General features: G+C 32.7%; 1 protein-coding gene across 5 annotated transcripts in view; it reads left to right on the top strand.

Annotated features, from left to right (window-relative positions):
• LOC105199542 (paired box protein Pax-6) overlaps nt 1-22,449 on the top strand; it is a 146,255-nt gene that overhangs the window by 61,372 nt on the left and 62,434 nt on the right. For all 5 annotated transcript variants that reach the window (XR_003269194.2, XM_026139003.2, XM_026139001.2 and 2 more), the window contains exons 5-6: nt 7,016-7,206; nt 9,029-9,138. Coding sequence is in view for 4 of the 5 variants with exons in the window: in XM_026139003.2 (XP_025994788.1) it covers nt 7,016-7,206; nt 9,029-9,138 (301 nt within the window). In the remaining variant the exon portion in view is untranslated. The remainder of the gene's footprint in view (nt 1-7,015; nt 7,207-9,028; nt 9,139-22,449) is intronic.

Raw genomic sequence — 22,449 nt, 5'->3', positions numbered from 1 at the left:
ATCATGAAAAATTACACGGAAAGAACAGTTTTGCTAAAGTATCTAAAAATTTAGCTACATACAAACTTGAAAGTAATTTTCTTAGACCATCAAAAGAATTACTCGTATATGGGATGCACAAGCTGGTTGCTAGAATGTCAAAACTTTTTGTAAGCACTGCATGCTTGAACGTCTTTCATAATTATATTAAAAGTCCAAGAAGATTATTTTCAAATCTGTATTCAGTAATTTTTAAATGCTTCAACAAAATTGTTCTCTCTCTCTCTCTCTCTCTCTCTCTCTCTCTCTCTCTCTCTCTCTCTCTCTCTCTCTCTATATATATATATATAAAAGGTGATTATTAATGAATGTCTCCACTTTTTACCATAGGAGGATTTACCGGATACGTATTTCTAACATATTATTATATTAGAAATTACAAATGCGTGCTTCTATGGTAAAAAGTGGGGACATTCATTAATAATCACTCTGTATATATATGAATACATAGTGTTTCGAGATCGTTCACTTTTCTAGAGAAAAAAAATATCTTAAAATAAAATAATTATTTATTTGGTGGGTTTTATAGTTTATTTACTTGCAATCAAATTAAACAGTCTTTAATTGAAATATTTATGCGAACAAAATAAAAATATAATTTTTAATCAAGTAATTTTTCTTGCAGTTTTAGAACATAGGTACTGTTAGATTATTTTTATATTAAAGATAATCAGATTTTTTAATTTAAGTAAACTATTTAATTAAGTTTAATATTATTAGCTTATTTATAAAATTATTATTTAAATGTAAAAAGTGTAAAAATACAAAATTATCCTTAAAGTAATATGTTAATTTACTTAAAAATGAATATTTTTACTTAAACAGAACAAACAAATGCTTGCATTAAAATATACGGTTTTAAAAAAATGTATTTTTTTTATTTAAAAATTTTGTCTCATGAAGTAAGAAATTTATCAACTGATAGTTTGCAAAAACTTTAAGACATTTTAGAAAGAAAGAGAAAGATTTGTTATTGATTATATCGAAATCTTAAAAATAAAATGTTGAATTTATATTGTAGAAGTGACTAACTTGCCGTTTGTTTTGTTTTAACTAGTTTATCAAATATGAAACTAAAAAAAGTTTACAAAACGAAATCAAGCCTTCTTCTTAAAGATAAGGAATAATATTTTATAATATATATATATATATATATTTTTTTTATATATATTTTTTTTTTTTTTTTTACATAAAATGATTTGTTTACCCCAAATAAGACTAATCATTTTCTATAGTTTTTTTTGGATGCTGAATATGAATTTGGTTTCCGAATTACTCCGTCACATTACATTTTTGTAAAATTTGCAATTAAAGAGAAAAAAGCTATTTTTGTGTGCTTTGTTAAATTATAATATATGACGTATATTGAAGAAATTTTATTACAATCAAAATTAAATATGTCATTCAAACTTTCAGCTCTCAAAAGAATTTTTTGAGTTAGCTGATTAACAAAATATTCATGATTAAATATTTAGTATGTATGCAAACAATCCCTACATTGATTTTTTTGTTAAAATTCAAACATAATTTAATTTTCATCAATCAATTTTCATCAATATTAATTTCATTATTTTGAATATCTCACCTTTAGCATTAGATTCGTATTTAATATCATAAAAGATTTTTACATATAAATTTTTGCAAAAATTTGAACATTTTTTTTTTAATTTTGGCATCCGTGATATTAAAACAATTAAACTATTTTTGAAAAACTTTTTAATTTAAAAAAATAGTTGAAAGTTATTGGATACATTATTACTGATCCAATTTACCCCCTAAGAAAAATTTATAGCAATTAAAAGTGACAAGTTTTATTATGTAGAATTAATCCACATAATTGAATAAAGTTGCAATAAAAATAAAATAATTTGCATCAGTACGGCAACAATATTTGTACAACCATTCCAAGATAGCCAATCGTGATTTAGTACATTAAGTAAACTAGTGAACTGCACAAGTTAAGTTGTGCAGTTGCCGTTAATTTGCCGAATCGGGATCTTGTGCAAATTGAGTTAGCAACATGAGGACCAATAGACATTATCAATTTATGAAATTTCAAAAGCAAACATTAAGGATTAATAACGCGCTATGTTGATAGGAAAGTAACAGCACGCGACGAGATGACAGCATCTTGATGCCATTAAGACGTGCTATCAATTTATCATCATCAAATTTAGAATTCACGTGAGAGCAACATTTCACACATAATAAGGAGGCATCTTGTCCCTAGTTTGTCGAAATCTATTGCTACAACTTGACAGCAACCTAACGGCATCTTGAACTCATTTGGCTATCTGGGTCAGTTTACAGCACCTCAACTATAATTACATAGTTTTAGTATAGACTTTACTATTAAATACTTGTAAGTATGACAATTACATACTTCCAGTTTACGGCCGATTAAGTATATGACCGAAATAACTATAATAGAAATGAAACAGTGATGCAGGGCTCGATGTGCTAAGAATGAGAACAAGAGGTCCCGAGTTCGAATCTCATTGTCAATCAGTTCAATTTTTTTCGTCACCTGTATGTATTGTGCATTATTTTTTTTCTATAATTTATTCAGCAATTTTACAAAAGGTTAACATTACTATGTTTTCTTAGTTTATGTAGCTTATTATTGTTTTTATTACAACTTTGAAATATAAAAGTTAAAATGGTATTTGTTCACATATTTATAGTTGCTGATACGATCTTTTTTCTTTGAGTGCAGTTTTTTCGCAATAGATATTTAACCAAGAATATCTTATTAATTATAGCCAACGTAAAAAATTCCTTTAGAGGATTAAAAATCCTAACATATTTAATTTTGACTTCAATAAAGTGGCTTCTCCAGCATGTCATTTATCGTAATTATAATATTACGAACAACTTTGTCATATTACATCATGTCATACTTTTTCACTTTTGATGGTTGTGCGTACTTACTTAACTCGTTACAATAGTACCTAACTTTTAATTTGACTGTTTACAATTTAACCCTTATTTTTTATTTCATGACTCAATTTTGATCTAAAATTATATATATTTTTTTGCTTAAAAAATTACTATTACTACAACTACACTACATGACACGTATTTGACAATTGCCAATTCTAACAGGAAAATATGTCCACTATATCATGTCTAACAGCCCGCATATTTTGACACTTCTTCTGTTTTAAAATCAACAATATCCTGTTTATCAACAATATCCTGTTTATTTTTGTACAGCGCTCATCAACCTGTACTGATAGGATGGCTCAAAAGAAGAGTCGAAACGTTACAATTCTAATATAATCTTATTTTGATCATTGTTATTAATTCTAAGTGAATTTGCGCGCCGTTTATCATGTCTGGCTCCTATATGCTTTATATTTATCTCTTTGTTCTTTGTCACACAGCATATTATACATCTTTAACAAATAACTCTTTCTTGCAACTAATTAGAGGAATTCGGGGCATAACGAACCTACGGAATATAATGGGGGCATAGTCGATAACTTTTCACAAAGATGCTACTATGTAATGAAATGTTGTGCAATAATTACTATTAGATGTATCTTACTATATGCTGTTTTTAATTTTTATATTATTATTAGCTTAAAGTTATGAGAAATTATTTAATGTATTCGCTGTGCTCTTCGCAACTGAGTTGCGAGCATTAGAGTTTCTGAGTACATTTGAGTAAAGTAAGCAATAACAGAAGTCTGTTTTTTATTATTGCAAGGAAAAATGTATATATACATTATGTTTTGCATTAAATTTTATATAATTACAGATATTACAAAATTTTAATTTTTATTAGTTTTTTTAATAACAGTAATATAATGTATCAGAAAAATTATTAATAAAATATATATATTATTAATTAAAAGTTTAATAATATATTCTTACTTATATCAGGTGTTCGAAGTTACTTTTAAGAAATTTTAAACGTTATTTTTGAAAAATAAGCAAGTTTTATGCGGTGCCCCATTATATCACGCATAACGGAGCATAATGGGATTAATGCACGTTTTCAATAAAACAATAATTTTGTCCTTTTAATCTATTCTTTTGCATTAAAATAGATATTCCAAAAATTATTTTAGTAAAAAATTAATTTGATTTATTGACTTTTAATATGTTTAAAACTATTTTCAAATAACTTTGCACGTTATGTCCCAGGTTGCCCTATAAATTTTTCAAAATTGTGACGTGATGGAGCAAATTGAAAATTAAAATTGTATTCAGTGTCCAAAAGATGACCGGAATTAGTATTATTTATATATTCTTTTTAAAACTATGTAATAATTTGTCATATTTATTATGTTACGAATATTCCCAAAAAATTACATTGCCATATTCGTATCTCAATCATCACGAATCTCACATGGAAAAAACTTTCTTTGAACACATTAATTTTCGATACTCTTAATAATAAAATTGAAAAATCTTTTTACGCCTTTAATATGGCGCTGCTTGCTGCAATGTGCGTGGCATAATACAAGAGTATAAAGGAATAAATTGCGAAACTATCGGCAGCAGGAGGACCTGCTGCTTTAGTTTCGTGAGAATTCTTTTACGGCTCCGTCGGGATTTATACGAGCTGTAAGTGACAGAAGCGACGAACGCAGCCCGCGGAAGAAGACAAATAAAAGATACGAAAATAAAAAGAGCGACTCTGTCTTTAGGAGATCGTAAATTCTTTGCGCCCGTAGATATTTCATCGCGGTCGCATTCGCGTATACACGCGCAAAATAGATCGTTTGGTATGATGTCGCAAGCTATGATGTAAAAAATTCAACTTTTAACTTTGTTTTCGCTTTGTGCAAAAGCGTAATACGGTTAAATAAAAAAATTATCTCCGAGAACAAAAGTCAAATAATACGACTGCGATACAAAAACATCTTTCAAAGATATTTAATGTTCGTGAATCTTCAACTTTCTGATATACAAGTGAGAAAGGTAGAAAAAAGTAAATAAGAATTGAAGAAAAATTAAAAGTAATTTGAAATGAAAAAATTGTTTAATAAGAAAATTACACGATTAAATATATTTTAAAAGAATGAGAGAGAAAAATTAAATAATTAAAAGAAAATAGAGAAGTAGAAATTAATAAAGTCACAAGAGTGGTCAAAACATTAGTAAAGCAAATAGCTCGCGGTCCTCTCCCGTACATAAAATAACTTTATACGCACATTATGTCACACATTAAATTCAATTTCATTATTTTAAACCATATTCAAGCTACTTCACAAGTTAGATTAAAATTAAAAAATTAAAATTGCGTAAAAATCTTACCTATAAAAATCTTATCTGCAAAACTGAAATTCAGTTTTTATAAGAACGCAATGAATACTATTGACCAGTACCAATGTTCATCCTACATTCTGACTAAATAAACTGTAGCAAAGTAATTTTAATTATTGCGTTCAGAATTCAATACGAATTATACGAGATATACATATCTCACCACCCCACACCTATCTCACGACTCACTTCTTTCCTTTAAAATAAACATTTCTATGTAGTAAATACAATCGCAATTATAGTGAATACAATTATTCGAATAATTGTGAATAATAAAATAAGTGATAATTATTATTAACTATTATTTATAACTATTATAACTATAATAACTATTATAGCTATTACTTTTTTATAACTGTTATTTCGAATAATAGTGATAACTAATTTTTACGTTCGTTTACTAAGTTTGTAGTAATAGTAACTAATAATTATAATTTGCATGAAATAGATATAACTATAAATACAGGGTGATTATTAATGACTTTCCATTTTTTACCAGGAGCACGCATTTGTAATTTCTAATATAATAATATGTTAGGAATACGTATCCGTCGATAAATCATGCTCCTATGGTAAAACGTGGAAACAGTCATAATCACCCTGTATATATTTAGCACTAAAAAGAAATATAAATTAAATAAATATGAATTATAACATGAATATAAATTGTAAAAAATAGTAAAATTACGATAATTGCAGCTATTTTGTTCTATAGGATCGTACGCAATGTGAATCTTGTTCTTCCGTGAATCTTGTTCTTGAAAACTACTTGTTTTCTGTTAAAATTCTCGCATCGAGTAATATCGAACGTGATATATTGTGACAGTTATCAATATTGCGCTACTTATGAGTTAAGAACGATCGCGAATTTCGGTAAGCAGATGCGTGCGTAACGAGCGTTAACCCGCGCGGCAAACGCGCAAGTGCTTACGTACTTGCGTCGGCAGAAGCTAAGTCCCCTTGGAGTGGTGCGGAGACGGATATAATTGAAGGCAGAGGTAATTAACTCCCTCGTGCAATGCGCCACGCCGACAGCCGCTCACCGCATCGTTTTAATTACGCTCTCGTCGCATTTCATCGGGCAGAAACGTCTTCTCGTTTCTCTCCCTCCTTCCCGAAGGATTTTCATCACTCTCCATACACTTCGTATTTATAATAAATCCGATACCATCGGGAAGCGGAGAGAAAAAGAGAGAGAGAAAGAGAGAGAGAGAGCGATCCTTCAAAAATGTTCCTCAGAAAAGAAATCTTCTCTTCACGCATTTCTTTGCTACCTAAAATTTCAGAATAAAAGTAATAAAAAATATGTACAAACTTAATTTAAACGAAAGTAAAACTGTGATTAAAGAATGCGATTATGCTGTAGAAGTGCAAGTAAACGGTTAAATTTTTATTTTATTTTTTTTATTTAATTCTAATTAATCTTGTCTTTAAATTTGTACTTGAACTTTATATTTTCTTTTGCAAACCTGCGAAAAACGATGGTTTTATTCGATTATCGCTAATAACGGTAGAATTTTTTAACTTCTTTATATTGTATCAGTACAATAGAAAGTGTGTATTTTGGTTCCAAAATACAACAAACGTAAGATACATCGCAAATCAAAGGGTTAAGAGTTCACTTAACTCCAACTGGTACATAAGATAATAGCTACATTAGTCCGTTTTATACATCTGCGAATCGGAATTCGGATTGCAGGTGTCCTCGATCAACAGGGTACTGAGAAATTTGGCCGCGCAGAAGGAGCAGAGGCAGCAACAGCAACAGCAGCAACAAGGGGTGGGCGCTGTAGGGGTTGGCGTCGGTGCCGGCAGCCCGGCGGAGAGCGTTTACGATAAACTCAGGCTATTAAACGGACAGACCACTGGATGGCCGCGACCCAATCCCTGGTAAGGCAAACGTTCATTGACAGATAAATTACACGCTCGTTAAAACGGTATTATAATATGTAAAACACGTGCCTTTTAATAGATGGTAAGGATTACCTTGAAACTCGTATTCAATATTTTTCACTTTTAATTAACTTTAAGAGAAATAATTGGTTACGCGTAAACAATATACAGACTGGAAATTCGAAGTAATTTCATAATAAAGTAAAATAAAATATTAAGATTTTCCGATTAAAATCGAAAAAGGCCAACAATAGTCACAGCGGATCTCAATGCTCAAATAATAATTCGTATGTGATTTTATATAAATTTTCTAATTTCTCGAACTGCTTATTCGTCGATCTGTTGAAACATAACTTTTAAATTGAATCAGAAAAATAATTTCGCAATATTAACCTTCACTAGCCAACGTGGGTCACTCGCTTCCGAGTAAAATTTCCGCGTTGCATACGTCGGTACGTACCAAAATTACATAGTTTCATCAATTGTTATTGCCATTTCACTTTTTAATCGTATACTAGAAGGTTGAAACTAACGTAAAATTACAGTTGAAAACCATCTTATCACGGTGTATTCTTTAATAGAAGCGTAAAGCGCGAGTAACCCCACGTTGGCTAATGAGGAACAAAAAATTACATTGGTTAGTGAGGATTAAATGATTGATAATCAATTTAATAATATTAATGTTAACAAGCAGCTATAAGGGTTTCCTTACCCCGAAGACAATTGTAAAGAATTTGTTGCTAAAAATAATTCTTCAGCCAAGATGATATCCTTACTTTTCTGATTCAATTTAAAAACTGCATTTACAGTAACGACGTAAAGTTCAAAAAATTTTAAGAAATGTAATATAATGTAATATATAAAAAAAATGTAATATATAAATTTATATGTAAATCATTATATGAGCACTAAGATTTGCTATGAATTTTGTCACATTTTTTCACAACGGTTTTTTATTATAAATTATAATTTTTGAAAAATCAAGAACAAATGTTTTTTGTAAATCTAAATAAATAGTTTAAATATTTCTTACAATATTTCTTACAATAAAGTTCTAGGAATTTTTTGAACCACTGAAACCTAATCTTAAGTAAAAAATTTCAAAATTTAAAATACAAAATGGCGGAACCGATATAATGAAATGAATAAATAGAAAATAGTTTTATTACTTTAAATCTTAGTTTTTGAGTTTTTTGATTACTGCAACAGAATCTGACAATGAAATCAAGATTTTCAAATACCGAAAGTTTAAAATGAAAAAACCAAAATAACGAACAAAAAATTAAAAAAATAATTGCATTCTTTAACTTATTGTTGCAGGATTCTTTTGGCTGAATGTTATATCAAAATTTTCAAAAATCAATACAGTTGACAAGAAAATAACATTTATTGCGTTTATTTGTATAAATAAAACATTAAATATTTTTAATAAAAATTACTTAAATTATTGATCCATCGTATTGGACAGGCCATTTTTTTTTTTAAATTCTGACTGAATGTTTAAACTTCATATATGTAAAAATTAAAATAACTTAATTATTGATTCATCGTATTAGATCGACCATTTTAAATTTTAAAATTTGGATTTCTGATTCGTAATTAGCGACCGGAAAAATCCCAAGTACAAAATTTCCAAAATGTCGGTCTTGTACATGACACAAAGGATCAAGATCTTCCGAAAGAAATTTTTCAATAAATTCTTATTATAGATTCATACAAATCGGTCTTTTTCTTTTTCAATATATATATATAATTTTCTGAATAAAATCTCTTATTTATAGCATGTGAATGTACTTACTAAGAACAGTCTTTATCTTAGGTATCCGTCGAGTGCAGGAAGTCCGTTTTCGTCGATACAATCTAGTTTGAGTCCGAGCCATTGTTCGTCCCTGCCACCGGATCCGGCGGATATATTGCACGCGAAGAAAGGTAAGTGTGTGTGTCCATATCTGAATTATTATAATGTTCTTTCCGGTGCAGAATTTCTTCACGCTCGATCTCCCAATAACACAGCTACGAGAAATTGAGATTTAGGAAAATATTTAATCAAATTATTTGTTAGAAGATCGTATTTTTTTGACGAAGGTTACATTTAGCCAAGCAAGAGTAAATTGGAGGCTTCGCACGCATGCACGACGAGAGCCTTCGACAATTGTCGACGCGCGATATTTCGGTATGCTTTCTGTGTGTTAAAGCGGTAGCGTGAAACGCAAATACGCGTGCGGGATGAGTGGCCACAGGCGGCAGGCGGGAGAGGTGCGTTTTAATTAATTAATCTGTCGGGCCAAACGATACTAATATCAATGTAATTCCGTGGGTCCCGCGGTTCGCCGCACGCGTGTGTGCAACGCTTTTCCGGTAATAATTTTCCGGTAACGTTTAAGCGCGGCCTTCGAGGCGTGGAGGAACAGAGAAACGCGAGGCAAAACGAAGCAAACGAGAAAGAGAGAGAGAGAGACAGAGAGAGAAAGCAACGGATTCCGCGATCGCGGGGGGGATGCAGGGGATTGCGCAGAAACGTGGTTGCAGTCGACCGACCAACCCACGCGAAACTACTCTACCACCGACGGTGTATTCCACCCTCTGGCCGCCTCCACTCTCTTTCTCCCCAGTGCCCCACGCACGTTCTCTTTGGCGGCACATCAAACGCGTGCGATTTCTTTCCCCCGCATTTTCCCGCCATCGCCACCGCTACAGTCCCGTGACGCAGGGTGCGTCAACAGCAGCGAAGAACAGTCCTCTTGATTTTTTTTTTTTTTTATTTATCACCACGCTTGCCCGGTCGATTTTACCGGTGTTGCGAGAAAGGACTTGCGATCTCGCTCGCTTGTGTATATGATTCGACGAGATGCAAAATGTTTTACATTTCACCAAGCGACATGCGATTCAGAAGAGGTCTTTGTAAAATCGAAGCATTTTTTTTTTTATAAAATATGATTATAGAATTATGATGCGTTTCATTCTTTTAGTAAAGTTTCTTGATCTTAATGAAATAATAAACATTAATAAACACAATTCAATTCATTGTAAAAGCCATCACGACAACCAAGAATGTAGAAATATTAAATAATTTACATTTTAATTTATACACACTCAAGAAAGAAGTGTTTGATTTTAAGATATTGAAATGTTTTATTTTTATCTCCGTGTTTTTTAAATACGATAGAAAACGTTAAATTAAAATTTTTTTTTAGTTTTAAACAATTTAGAGTTGAAACACTGAAACAATTAAAACTAAAATGTTTTAACGTTTTAAATCTAAACACCATTTGAAACTAAAATATGTTTTAGTATTTAAAAACCAGAGACAGAGATAGAACATTTTAATATCTTAAAATTAAACTTCTTTTTTAAACGCACTGATTGGCCTTATAATATAAAAATAATTTCAAAAAAAATGTACAACAGGCTATACAGATCTGACATAAATTAATAATAGATTATATATGAATGGATGACAGATTTTGCCATTAATTACTTAGGTACACACTATACAGGGTGTTCATTAATGATTGTCCCTACGTTTTACCATAGGAGCACGCATTTGTTATTTCTAACATAATAAGTTAGAAATACAAATTCGTCGGTAAATCATGCTCCTATGATAAAAAGTGGGTACAACCATTAATGAACATCCTGTATATGACTGCACATACAACTATAATTGATTATTGCACCTGTATTAGAACAATCGAGAATAGCCTTTTTTATTTAATTTAATCGACAATATTAATCCTATATAAACATCATATGTTATTGTGACTGCAAGATCTTTACAATACAAAAGATTATTTCGTATTATTTCGCGGTACAGCGTATTATTTCGTATTCCGATCTTAGAGAGGAGAATAGGAAGGGGGTACGGAATCAAATATGGTAACTGTTGCGAGCGTTCAACCGCATGCGGGCCCCGGGGGCCGGATTATCGATGCGTTGCTGCGGGGGTAGCATCGTTTATAGGATAACCCGTGTCAGGAGGGTTGTTCCACCTCCGTCCTTTCTCCCTTCGTTCTCTCGCCATCGTCTCTTTTCGTCTTTCTGCCGACGTCTCTTCCTCTCTATCTTTCGCTCTCTCCTTGGAGGGTCTATTTCGCCCGTGCGTATCTTTCCTAAGCATTTCGACTGTTGTCGATGTATCGGTCGAAACGGAAGACCCAACGCCTCCGGCCAATCACGCGGCAACCATCCCCTCGTTCCTCGGAAAAGCAAAGCGAAAGCAGATTACGGCGCAATCATCGCACGAGCTGCAGGCGCCGCGCCGCTCGTTCCCCTTCATCCAGCGAAAGAGTAAAATTTTTCGATCTGGCCTGCTACATACAGTGCATCTTAATTCTAGAAATCTACATTAGATACTCAAACTCTCAAAAAATGTTATAAAAATTTTAATAAGGCTTTTCCATTTGCCAGAGAGCCGGAGAACGTTGTTAAAAAAGCCGGAGTTTCCGGTTGAAAACTGGCAATTACGGTTAAGGGAAATAAGTACATCGACAGAAAATAACAATATCTTCAAACTAAAAATGAAAACTTTTTAATATTATTATTATTATTATTGTTATATCAAAACACAATTATATTGTGCTCTTTAAGTGACTGTATAATTTTGAAATAAAAATACAATATTTTTCTGATAAAATTTAATATTATCAAATTCTTTAAAGATATTTAAATTAAATTACATGTAAGAAAAGAAAATAATTTCTTGCTTATATACAATGATTGTTAAATAGAATAGATTGTTAAGTATTAATTTTAATTTGATGCTGTTTTTTTCTGTGTGTAAAACACACATGTTTATATTATCTATGTATTGATTTTTATGTAGCAACTGTTATTTTTTCGAGATGATGAATAATTTTTAATAAATATGATGAAGTGAAAACATTGAAGAAGTGATATAAGGAACGATTTTTCGTGTCGATAATGTCGAAAATGGAAATCGGCGATATTACTTTTATTTTCTTACGAGACAAATTATTTTAAAACTAAGGTTTATCTTTAATTAGTTTAGTTTTCGGTTTTTCACATGTCCTCTTATTATTAATCATTTTAATAAATTAATTACAACGCATATTAAAGCTATTAACACTTCGTTGTCACATCGTTCTAAACACTCTCCTACGTACGTGCACTCTTCAAAGAGAGTTATTTAAGTCTTCAGCGGTTCTCCCGATAATATCGATACTTTTATAACGTCGAAGGGAGAAGAACGCACTTTCTTCGCACTTTCTATAAAGAGTTCATGTTAAAAGATCTAACCAGAGCAAGGGCACAGACATACTTTTTAATTTTTTACGTTTTCGTCGAAGAACGCCGTTGCTACTTTCGTTTCCTTTTCAACGTGAAAGATGTGAAAAATAAATCAACAGAACAAATTTTCCTTGAAATAATAGTCCGAGGAAAAAAGCTGTAGTTACCTTGAAAGTGACGATAATTTTGTCGCTCTTTTTAACATTTTTTTCATTTAATTGCGCAAACAGTACGTACACGATATAACGTAGTCAACAAGAAATATGTCCTTGCAATATATTTTTGCTTTTGCAATTTATTCGTAGAAATGCAAAAGTCTTTAAAAATGTTTTTATTCAAAAATGACTTCTAAGAATCACATGTAATGTTAGGCTGACAAGTAATCAGAACATGGATGTAATTTTTCTCCTCTAATTTTAATGAGTTTGGGATATATTAAAAAATAGATAAAAATAAGAAACATAGATTTTTTTTAATATGTACCAAGTTGCACGTTAAGGAGGTGAAACATCCCTTTAAAAATTTTGGATATTTTCTTTCGACTCGAATATTGTCAAAATTATAAGAGATAGAAAAAATTTTATTAAATAAAAGTTTAAATTGTTTCAAAAGTACTTCATAACTAAATAACTTTTTTTAATGTATTAAAAACAAATCTTTTTCACATAATAATTGAGGCCATAAACGAGCAAAAACGGTTGTTTCGTATCCGCAATTTTGTTTGATTTTAATAAAAATTTTTTAAATAACAACGTTTTTGCTCGTTTATGGCCTCAATTATTATGTAATTTATAACACAAGCGTGAAACTATTAGTGTAAAATGTTTTTTATTTTTACTTAAAAAAATTATTTTTAAAAATTATTACAAAATACTCTTGAAATCATTCAACATTCATTCAGAACTTTTTCTATCTCTTATAGTTTCGATATTCGCTTAAAAAAAAATTAACTGATTTCTTTCAAAAAGATACTTCACCCCCTTAATGTGTGACTTAGAACTTGTGAAAAAATATGTGTCTCTTTTTTTTATATTTTAATATTTGGTTGTGCTCTATTAGTAAATTTTTAGAAATTATAATACATTCCTTCGCTTTTGCAAAGCATTTACAATCCTCAAATAAGAATATTTTATTTCTATGATATAATGGATAAATCAGTTTCTCGTCTCTAATAATATTGAACGTGCAAGATCGAAATACACTGTTAATTCTCCGAACATATAGTGCAAGAAATATCTCAGAAATGCAGTCAGTTTAGCTTAGATATCATCGTGCGTCGTGTTGTCGACGTCGTCGGGTTGTCTGGTGAATCTGATTCACAATGCATCCCGGGGTTGCATTGTACCGTGTTGCGCGAGACCAGACGACGTAGAGGTATGCAGAAGAATTTTCACCAGAGGGTGAAGAGAAGGGAACAACAAGCGGAAGAGAAAGAGAGATAAAGAAACGAGAGAGAGAGAGAGAGAGAAAATAGAAGACCGACAAGATAAAAAGAGAAGAGAGATAAGGGAGCGCGTGGAAAGGGTCTCCATCATGATCGAGGCGAAAAGGGTTCGGGGTCGTTGCAGCATTGTTTTTTCACCTTCAAACCCCGCATGGGCGTCGCTGCGGGGGAAACACGGGATCTCGAATACCTTTCTGCGATTTCAATATCGCTGGTGCGCGTATAACGTGAATGTGTTATTGGCGACGTCGATGATGAAAGGACAATGATCGCCGGCATATTTTATTTTCAACAATAAAAGTCCTCTATTTTACATGAAGATTGCGTGTTAAATTCTTTCGGTATAACGTACAAATGAAATTTATGTAAAACGCAAGGAGCTTAGTCGTACGTATCGCATTAAGAAAATTCTAATCATTAACGTTACAGATAGTTATTTACTAAGTTGGAAAGTAATATGTTACTTGTTACCGTTTTCGTTACTTTTTTCGATAACTGTTACCTTTATCTGTCTGCAACGGTAAACGTCGTTACATTTTTATAATAACGGTAACGAATTTAGTCGTTACTTCTCTTATTGTTATTTTAGTTTTCTATTATTCTTACATCTAGATCGCACGTTAATCGCGTGATTGGATAGATATATTCCGATATAGTATTTTATATCTTGGACTGCATTCCGATAGCCACTGTCGGCATTGAATACTTTACATATATATATATATATTATAGATTTTCAGTGGCAGTGATTATTGGAATTCATTCTTAACCTTTTGTGGTCTAACTAGGAATTTGAAGATCCAGGCGAACTTTCAATTTTAAATTATCAAATTCGGAAAAAAAGTGAAAAACGTTTCGGATCAAACAATTGTGAAATATTCTGAAATGTTGGAAAAGTTGTACCAGGATTTTTTCAGATTTTTTAGAGCCCGACATACCTTTCAAAAACATTATCAGGCACCAATGACTCGGTTTGAAAGCAACGAAAAGAGCATTGGATTGCGGGAGATTAATAATCACATTAAAGTTTGAAAAAATGTTTAATCTGAAAAGTGTGGCCAAGATATTCCCTCAATTTTCCTAGTAAAGTTAAAGGTTAAAATAGGTACAAGACTGAAAGATCTCGTTGAGCTAAATACAAATATGCGTTTTTATTTTGCACCGATATTTCGTTCGAAAGTTATAAGATTCTAAAGGTCGCAAATTTAACATGGTTTTTAATTTTTAAAAATATGAAAATGTTCAAATCTAATCTAAATTTAAATGTTCAATCTAAATTCTTGTAAAAATGAATATAATAAAAAAACAGAGTTAGAAAAATTATTAAATAACTTTTCTATGTAGAAACAATTACACAGATTAGCTTAAAAAAATCTCAAGTTTTTATATTTATTATTGATTTATTATACATTTAACACTGATTACACAGGTCTGCAAAAAAAATTTGTTTAAGAGCTATTTTGGTTATTCCACGTAATCTTTATGTTTTAGAGTGTTCTGAATCCGAAAATGACCTCCGTTTTGTCATAAGACATTACGTTTTTTGACAATGTAGGTAATTGTTAAATGAGGCAATATCTCAAAATAAATAAAAATAGATTTAATTGAAATTAACTTTTTATTACAAATTTTTCATGAAAATCATTTTTTTTTTTTTTTTTTTAACTAAAATAAAAACCAAGAAAAAAGTTGAATCAAGCGCGGGCATGTTAGAGCCCGTGCATTCAGCTTGCAACACGTTGATGCTGGTTTCATTAGCTCACTCTGAAAGTTCTTTTCTATGAAAGTTACAATTTTTTTGGCATTGTATATCTTGAATGCACTGACGTAAATTAATTAATAGTAATTTTGACTTTAAATTTGGTTGAAAACCCTAAGATCAAAAAAATATCAAAAATTGAGAAAAATTTGAAGAGAATTCTGCATTTTGTAGCAAATCCTAACGTCCGGGATTTTTTTCATTTTCAGCACACCAAAATACATGGAAATTAGATGAAAACTTAACCAAACAGCTTTTTAATCGCAGATCTGTGTTATCAAATAATGTAACTTGTAATTACTTATTATAAGTACAAAAAACTACAAAAAAATAATGAAAAATTAATTAACTTTTTAAGTAACAATAACGATAACGCGTTAAATTTTAAAATTAGTAACGAGTAACGAGTCACTTCTTACAAAAAGTAATAGTAACGGTAATGCGTTACTTTTTTAAGGTAACGTTCTCAACTCTAGTTGTTTGCCATTTTCGGATCCTCGAGTCTTAATCTTGAATGCACTTCTAATCGCGCTAATCCTATTTTACTTCCGTTTCCAGTTTCGAAATACTTGAAATACATGGAAATACTTGAAAGCCGTGATAAAATTAAAGACAGAGGTCAAATGCGAAAGCGATTGGTTCTAGATTTAATGGCATTTTTAATCTCCCTAAGTTACGAAGGGCGGGTTAACGCGCTTTTATCACTGGTGTCCCTATCGTACCCGTTCATGTACGAGTCTCCCTTGCGAATCTCTCTTCTTTTCCGGGCTCTTTCTCTTTCTCTCTCTCTCTCTCTGCTCATCGAAGACGCAGGAGTATTTAGCTTTCCACGGCAAATTCGCCGATCTCCGCTCGAGATACAGAGGTAAAACAATATAATGGCTGCCTGCTGCGCCCGGTACCACGGGATCGAGGGGGCACTGAAGACATTATTGTCGACCTTCTTTATCTCATGAGCCCGATCTTTCGCTCTCCATCCGTCATCCTTTTCTCTTCCTTCTCTCTCCCAATCTCTTTCGTTTTTCTTTGTCGAATTTTCTCCCGAGTTAGATACGCACCGCCGCAAAACGATGCGACAGCTTTTATCATCAACCGTCACAATGCGGTCTCTGGTTGCCTCCGTTCTGCTTGTTGTTACCATTGTCGTTTTCCCACTGATTCTTCCAACTCTCAGAGTTACGTCAATGCTGCGTCTTTATCATCGTTTCCTGATTCACATTAATGATGCAGGTTCTTTTGAAAACTATATATATTAATCTTTTAATCTCTTGATGCACTTGAAATGCACCTACTGAATCGAAATAAATAATCGTTATCTGCGATAGTACAAACACAAAAAAAAGAAATTTGTTTTTGAATATTGTGAAATAGCGATCAAATAGAAGTACTAAAAAAACCCACAGAACTTATTTTAAAAAATATATGATTGTCGTTCTAGTTTAAAAGAGCAATTACATTCTTAAACATGTATCGCTAACAAATTGGAGATACACGTTGAAATAAGAGCCTTTCACACATAATAAAGATGAACATAGGTACTATCCTAAATAAGTAGGGAAAAGAAGAAAGTGGAATATTATTTCGTTTTTTGATAATAACTTAGAGAGGTAAAAAGAATGCGTTTGTGGAATAAGTAGTAGGGAATTATGGAATATACTAATGTCATGAAAGGCACTTTTATTTATTAAAAAGCAAATTAATGATCTTTTGAAGATTTTACACACAAATAAGTACTACAAAACAAGATTTTATGAACATTTTATAAAATATATTTTATAAAAAAAAAGTAAAAATCTTGAAATAATTTTATTGGCTCAAAAAATTTTTTAAATAAAACTGAAAACTTTTTAAAATAATTCTTTTTTTTTAATAAACGTTATACACTGTTTATAATTTAAGAGAGATGTAAAGTCGCAAGAAAGGTGCGACATGGCGTATGGCCATATTCTACAACCATAACTTTATGTGCCAAATTAATACACACAATACGACACACATTAAATTCAATAATATTATTTGAAATTCACATTCACCTACAAGTTAGACTAAAGTTAAAAAGTTAATATCTAATATACTTCTCGAAATTACATAGAGAGTGTACACTTGTAAAAATGTTTGCTAGTTGCAAAACTAAAATTCAGCTTTTATAAAAATATATCAAACATTAATGATCAGCAACCATTCTACAATGTCTAAATAGACTGTAACAAAGTAATTTTAATGATTGCTCTTAGAATTCGACGCGAATTATACGAAATATTGTGATATTCCATCGCTCCAGATATATTTCACAAGCGCCATCTTTTCTCTGCCTTGAAATTAAAAGTTCTCTATAGCAAAAAATTTATATTGATATAAAAATTTTATTGTAATTTATATAAAAATTTTTGTAAATCCTTTTTTTAACTGAAAGTATTATGATCTTACCTGTTTAAAGTATTTAAATTGTGATTTGATATTATGTACAACTTTGTTCAAAAATATTAGGCACTCTATGTTTTTTTTTAATAATATTTATAATGCCAGTAATCAATATGAAAAATCGATATTAATAAAAAAATTTCAGATAAAAATCTGGATCTTGAGTTTCATGCGTTACATACTATGTCATTTCAATTTATAAACATGTTATTGTTTATTTATATTGTCTATTTATAGTATTATATAATCACATGTCACACGCAATTATATAATTTATATATGCTCTACTTATACTTTCCATATTGATTTTTTGTTTTTTTATGAATTACATTTTTCTAAGGAAAGTAGTAACTGGAAGATTAGAGTTATGTCTATCGTACAAATTTGATAGGCAATTTTAAGCCCATTCTACATTGCATAAACGTAATTTTAGAGAAGTAGTAGCAGTGAATATTGTACAAGATTAATCTACAATAAAGTAAAAGTACATCCTATGAACAATGGCAGCAATGGACACTTGACTGTCGTCTGAGCACTCCGATTGATTCTCTCTTACAACTAACGCAGCGTGAAAAATGAAGTTGAACCATTTTCTGCACTTATCTGCACGCGCGCGCGCGCACACACACACACACACACACACACACACACACACACACACACACACACACACACACACACACACACACACACACAATTATATAATATATTTTACAATCACTTAACGATAACAGCGGTTTACAATACTTTTGCAACCACTTACGTTTACGCAACTGCAGAATGAGCTTTACGTATCATATGTGTAAAACTTCTGGAAAGCGTATCAAACCCCAACACCCTACGTGGACCGATTTCTTTCCGCTTCCGGCTGCCTCGCGTCGAGACGAAATAGCCGCGATCTCGATCGAAAATCCCCAGACATCGCCGCATTTTTACGATCGAGTTTGAAATTCGAAAGACCTAGATTTCTGCCGGTATTGCGCTGCCATACTCCAACCCGGATATATCGCGCGAGGCGTCACAGATGCACACGTTGCTCCGCTCTATTTCAGGATTCCAGTGCTCGATACCACACCCTTGCACTCGGTATACTCCAGGGGATAACGTGGGTGACGTATAAACAGGAATATTTACGAGGCCCCCCTCTCCCCCTCTGTCGCTCTATCTTGCGATGGTGGGTTGCATATGTGTAAATGTTGGTGCAGCATTGGGAAAGACAGAGAGAGAGAGAGGGAGAGAGAGGGGGAGATCGGACGAGAGAGAAACTCTATGCATTGGATTCGCAGGTCAGTGGGTTGTCGCGTCGCGTCCGCATCGCTTCGGCTCGCTACGCGTCACTCGAGCCTCGGTGTCACCGCGGCTCGATTTATCGCGTCCGTCAATCTACGAAGGCTGACCTCTCGTCGAGTCTCGGGTTACCTACCTACCTACCTACCTATCTACCTATCCATGCACCTATCTATCCGTCGCGCCGCACCAGCATGCAGGCGCGCGTTGCAATGCACCTCGCATGCAACACGCCAAGCTCTCTCTCTCTCTCTCTCTCTCTCTCTCCCCTTTTGTCTTCCGCTTTATTTCCCCGCGAGCGAGTTATGCGCGACGCACGCTCGATAGCAGCCGAGATGGTCAGCCGTTACGCATTACGCTGCAACGGCGTGTTCTGTTTACCCCTTTTTCTCTCCACAGATTTTATCATGATTTTAAAATTCTCTCAAATCGCAACATGTTTTTTTTTGTCACGTTTATTTCGCAAATTCTATTCCCCTTCTTTATTTATTTGAAATTGATGAAATTTTTGAAAATCTGATTTTATAAATCTCGAGTTAAATTCTTTTTTATCTCTAATTTGTAGAAATTTGTGTGTAACGTAAAATATCTTTCCGCTAGTTTATAACGCTTGCCCTACGTCTCGTTAAAAATTTACTTCACAATGTATATACTTAATGAAATCAATGCTTTTTCCAAACGCATTTAAATTGCAACTTGAAACACGTAAATAAAATACTTAAACTTCAAGAGCGACTTTTCGATCGGATACAATCAATTATATTTTCCGATTAATGTTTTTTGTTCGTTCGCGATCTTAATTATTTACGCAAATCTTTATTTATTCGTTATTGTGTAAACACACGGTAAGCTGCCAGGAATGAATTTGCTTAAACGACGGAATGAACCATAAATTAACGCGGCGTGACGTTTAGATTCCGCTGACTAAAGGTGTGTCGATTAATAATGTACAGCGCCTCTCTATCTCTATTTCTCTCCAGCTATCTCTCTCCCTTCCTCTCACCCCCCTTCTCTCTCTTCCCTCCCCTCTCTCTCTCGCTCTCGCTCTCGCTCTCGCTCTCGCTCTCGCTCTCGCTCTCGCTCTCGCTCTCGCTCTCGCTCTCGCTCTCGTTCTCTCGTGCTGGTTGTGCAAATTCCTGTTGAGATTTGCGTATCGAAAACAATACGCTGATCCTCTCTCTTCTATCGCGTTCGAGATAGTATTCGGAGGTAATCCCCGGGGATCGAATCGTCATAATCCCCTTTGTGCCCGATATTTCACTGTGCAAAATCGCCAGCGCGATATCAACTTCACCGCACTCGTGGCGATACGAGAAATTTAGGCTGTCGACTCGTGTCGGGCCGAAAACGCGCGAAATTTTGCGGCAGAACGCGATTTTAGGAGAAAAAAAAAGGGAAATAAACTTGTCGCGCGTGTGAACGCCTTTTTTTTCATGCGCGCACCCCCTGCAGCTAGAGGATTAACTTTCCAATGCATCGCGAATTTCTGGCTTTACGTGGGAAAATGTGTGAATGTTACGAGGATTCTACCAAGCGAAATTGCTAGCTAAGTCACATACAGAGTGTTGAGTAATGGACGTTGAAGAGATAAACAAATCCTCTTCTTGCTTAAAATATTTTTCCTTCCGTTTTGAATTCCATATTTAGTCGCGTGTATATCAATTTCTTTCATAATTTTCGAAGTTTCAAACATCTCCATTAAAAAAATTTACGGTGGAGATTCCTCTTATTAAATTAAAATTTTATCAATATTGAATAAATTTCGTACGAAGCTGTGTTTCTTAAATTATTGACAATTGAGAAATTGTTGATATCCAAGATTTCAGTCATTGAAAAATTATTTTAGCTTCCGATCTCCCGGCAAAATTGCTCCATTCGTCGCCTATTAGCGCACACCCTGTATACTAACCACACGTATCAAGGGAGAGGTAGAGAAAGCGAGGAAAAGGGCAATTGAGAGCGGGGAAGAGGGTGTCTTCCCCCCTTCGGTTTTGTAATTCCTGCGTATGCTGCGCGCAAATCATTCCGCTCGGACCGTTCGCGGTCTCGCCATTACGGACTTTCGACCGCACGCGGAAACCGCGATCGAGGAGAAATTCTTTCGCGATCGAACCAGTTCGCAAAACATGTAACGGAATCTGGAGATGAAATTCCTTCGAACGTGGCAAGCGCGCGTTGAAACGGCCGGCGTCGCGGATTCCGCTCCGATAAAAGCTCTTGCAGTTTCGAATTCTGCGCTAAAATTTGTGCAACGTTAATCCTTTGTCGTACTGTGACTGCCTTATAGCAGTTAAGATGTATATAAAAAAGTATTTAAATATTTAGGATGAAAAATATTTAAAAAAATGAATACACCTAATAATTACACAAAATAAAAAAATAATAATAAAATAGAAAACTTGTTCGACCGATAATGTGAAAACACAATACAAACGAAATACCTTTAACGATCGTAGCTGGATCTTGATGTTTATATTTTATTCGTGTGATTTTACATACCTTTTCAAATTCGCCAAATTGCGCGCCGAATAGATTTTCGGTCTATCACACAGCTTTCAGTTGAATAAGAAAATCTATTCGGCACGCAGTTTAGTGAATTTGAAAAGGTAAATGAAATCACACAAATAAAATATAAACATCAAGATCCAACTACGACTTTAAAGGCATTTTGTTTATATTAAAAGAATATTAATTTGATTCTTATATTATATATATCTTATAATATAAAAATATATTCGATGAGAGCAATAGTTGATAATCGATTTATTATGAAAACTCGAGCAGTAATTTGGCATGTAAAAATTTTTTCGTTAACCAATGATACAATCGTCGTCGTTTTCTACAATCTTTTCCCTGCAACATCCTAATAGCATACCGAGATGTAACATACATCGATCATAAAACGACTACAGTATTGAAGGAAAGTATGTAAGTTTTTTCACAACTTCCTAAGTTGTGAATTTTTTTCCATTCAAATCGTTTTGCAATGATCGAACAATTATATATAGTAATCCGATTGTACGGTATCAGAAGAACTCGATAACTGTGATACGATGTCCCATTTCAGTTTCTTTAGTTTGCA

The sequence above is a fragment of the Solenopsis invicta genome, chromosome 1 (assembly GCF_016802725.1).
Source record: "Solenopsis invicta isolate M01_SB chromosome 1, UNIL_Sinv_3.0, whole genome shotgun sequence".
Taxonomy (NCBI): Eukaryota; Metazoa; Arthropoda; class Insecta; order Hymenoptera; family Formicidae; genus Solenopsis; species Solenopsis invicta.
This window is presented reverse-complemented; position numbering and strand designations above follow the sequence as displayed.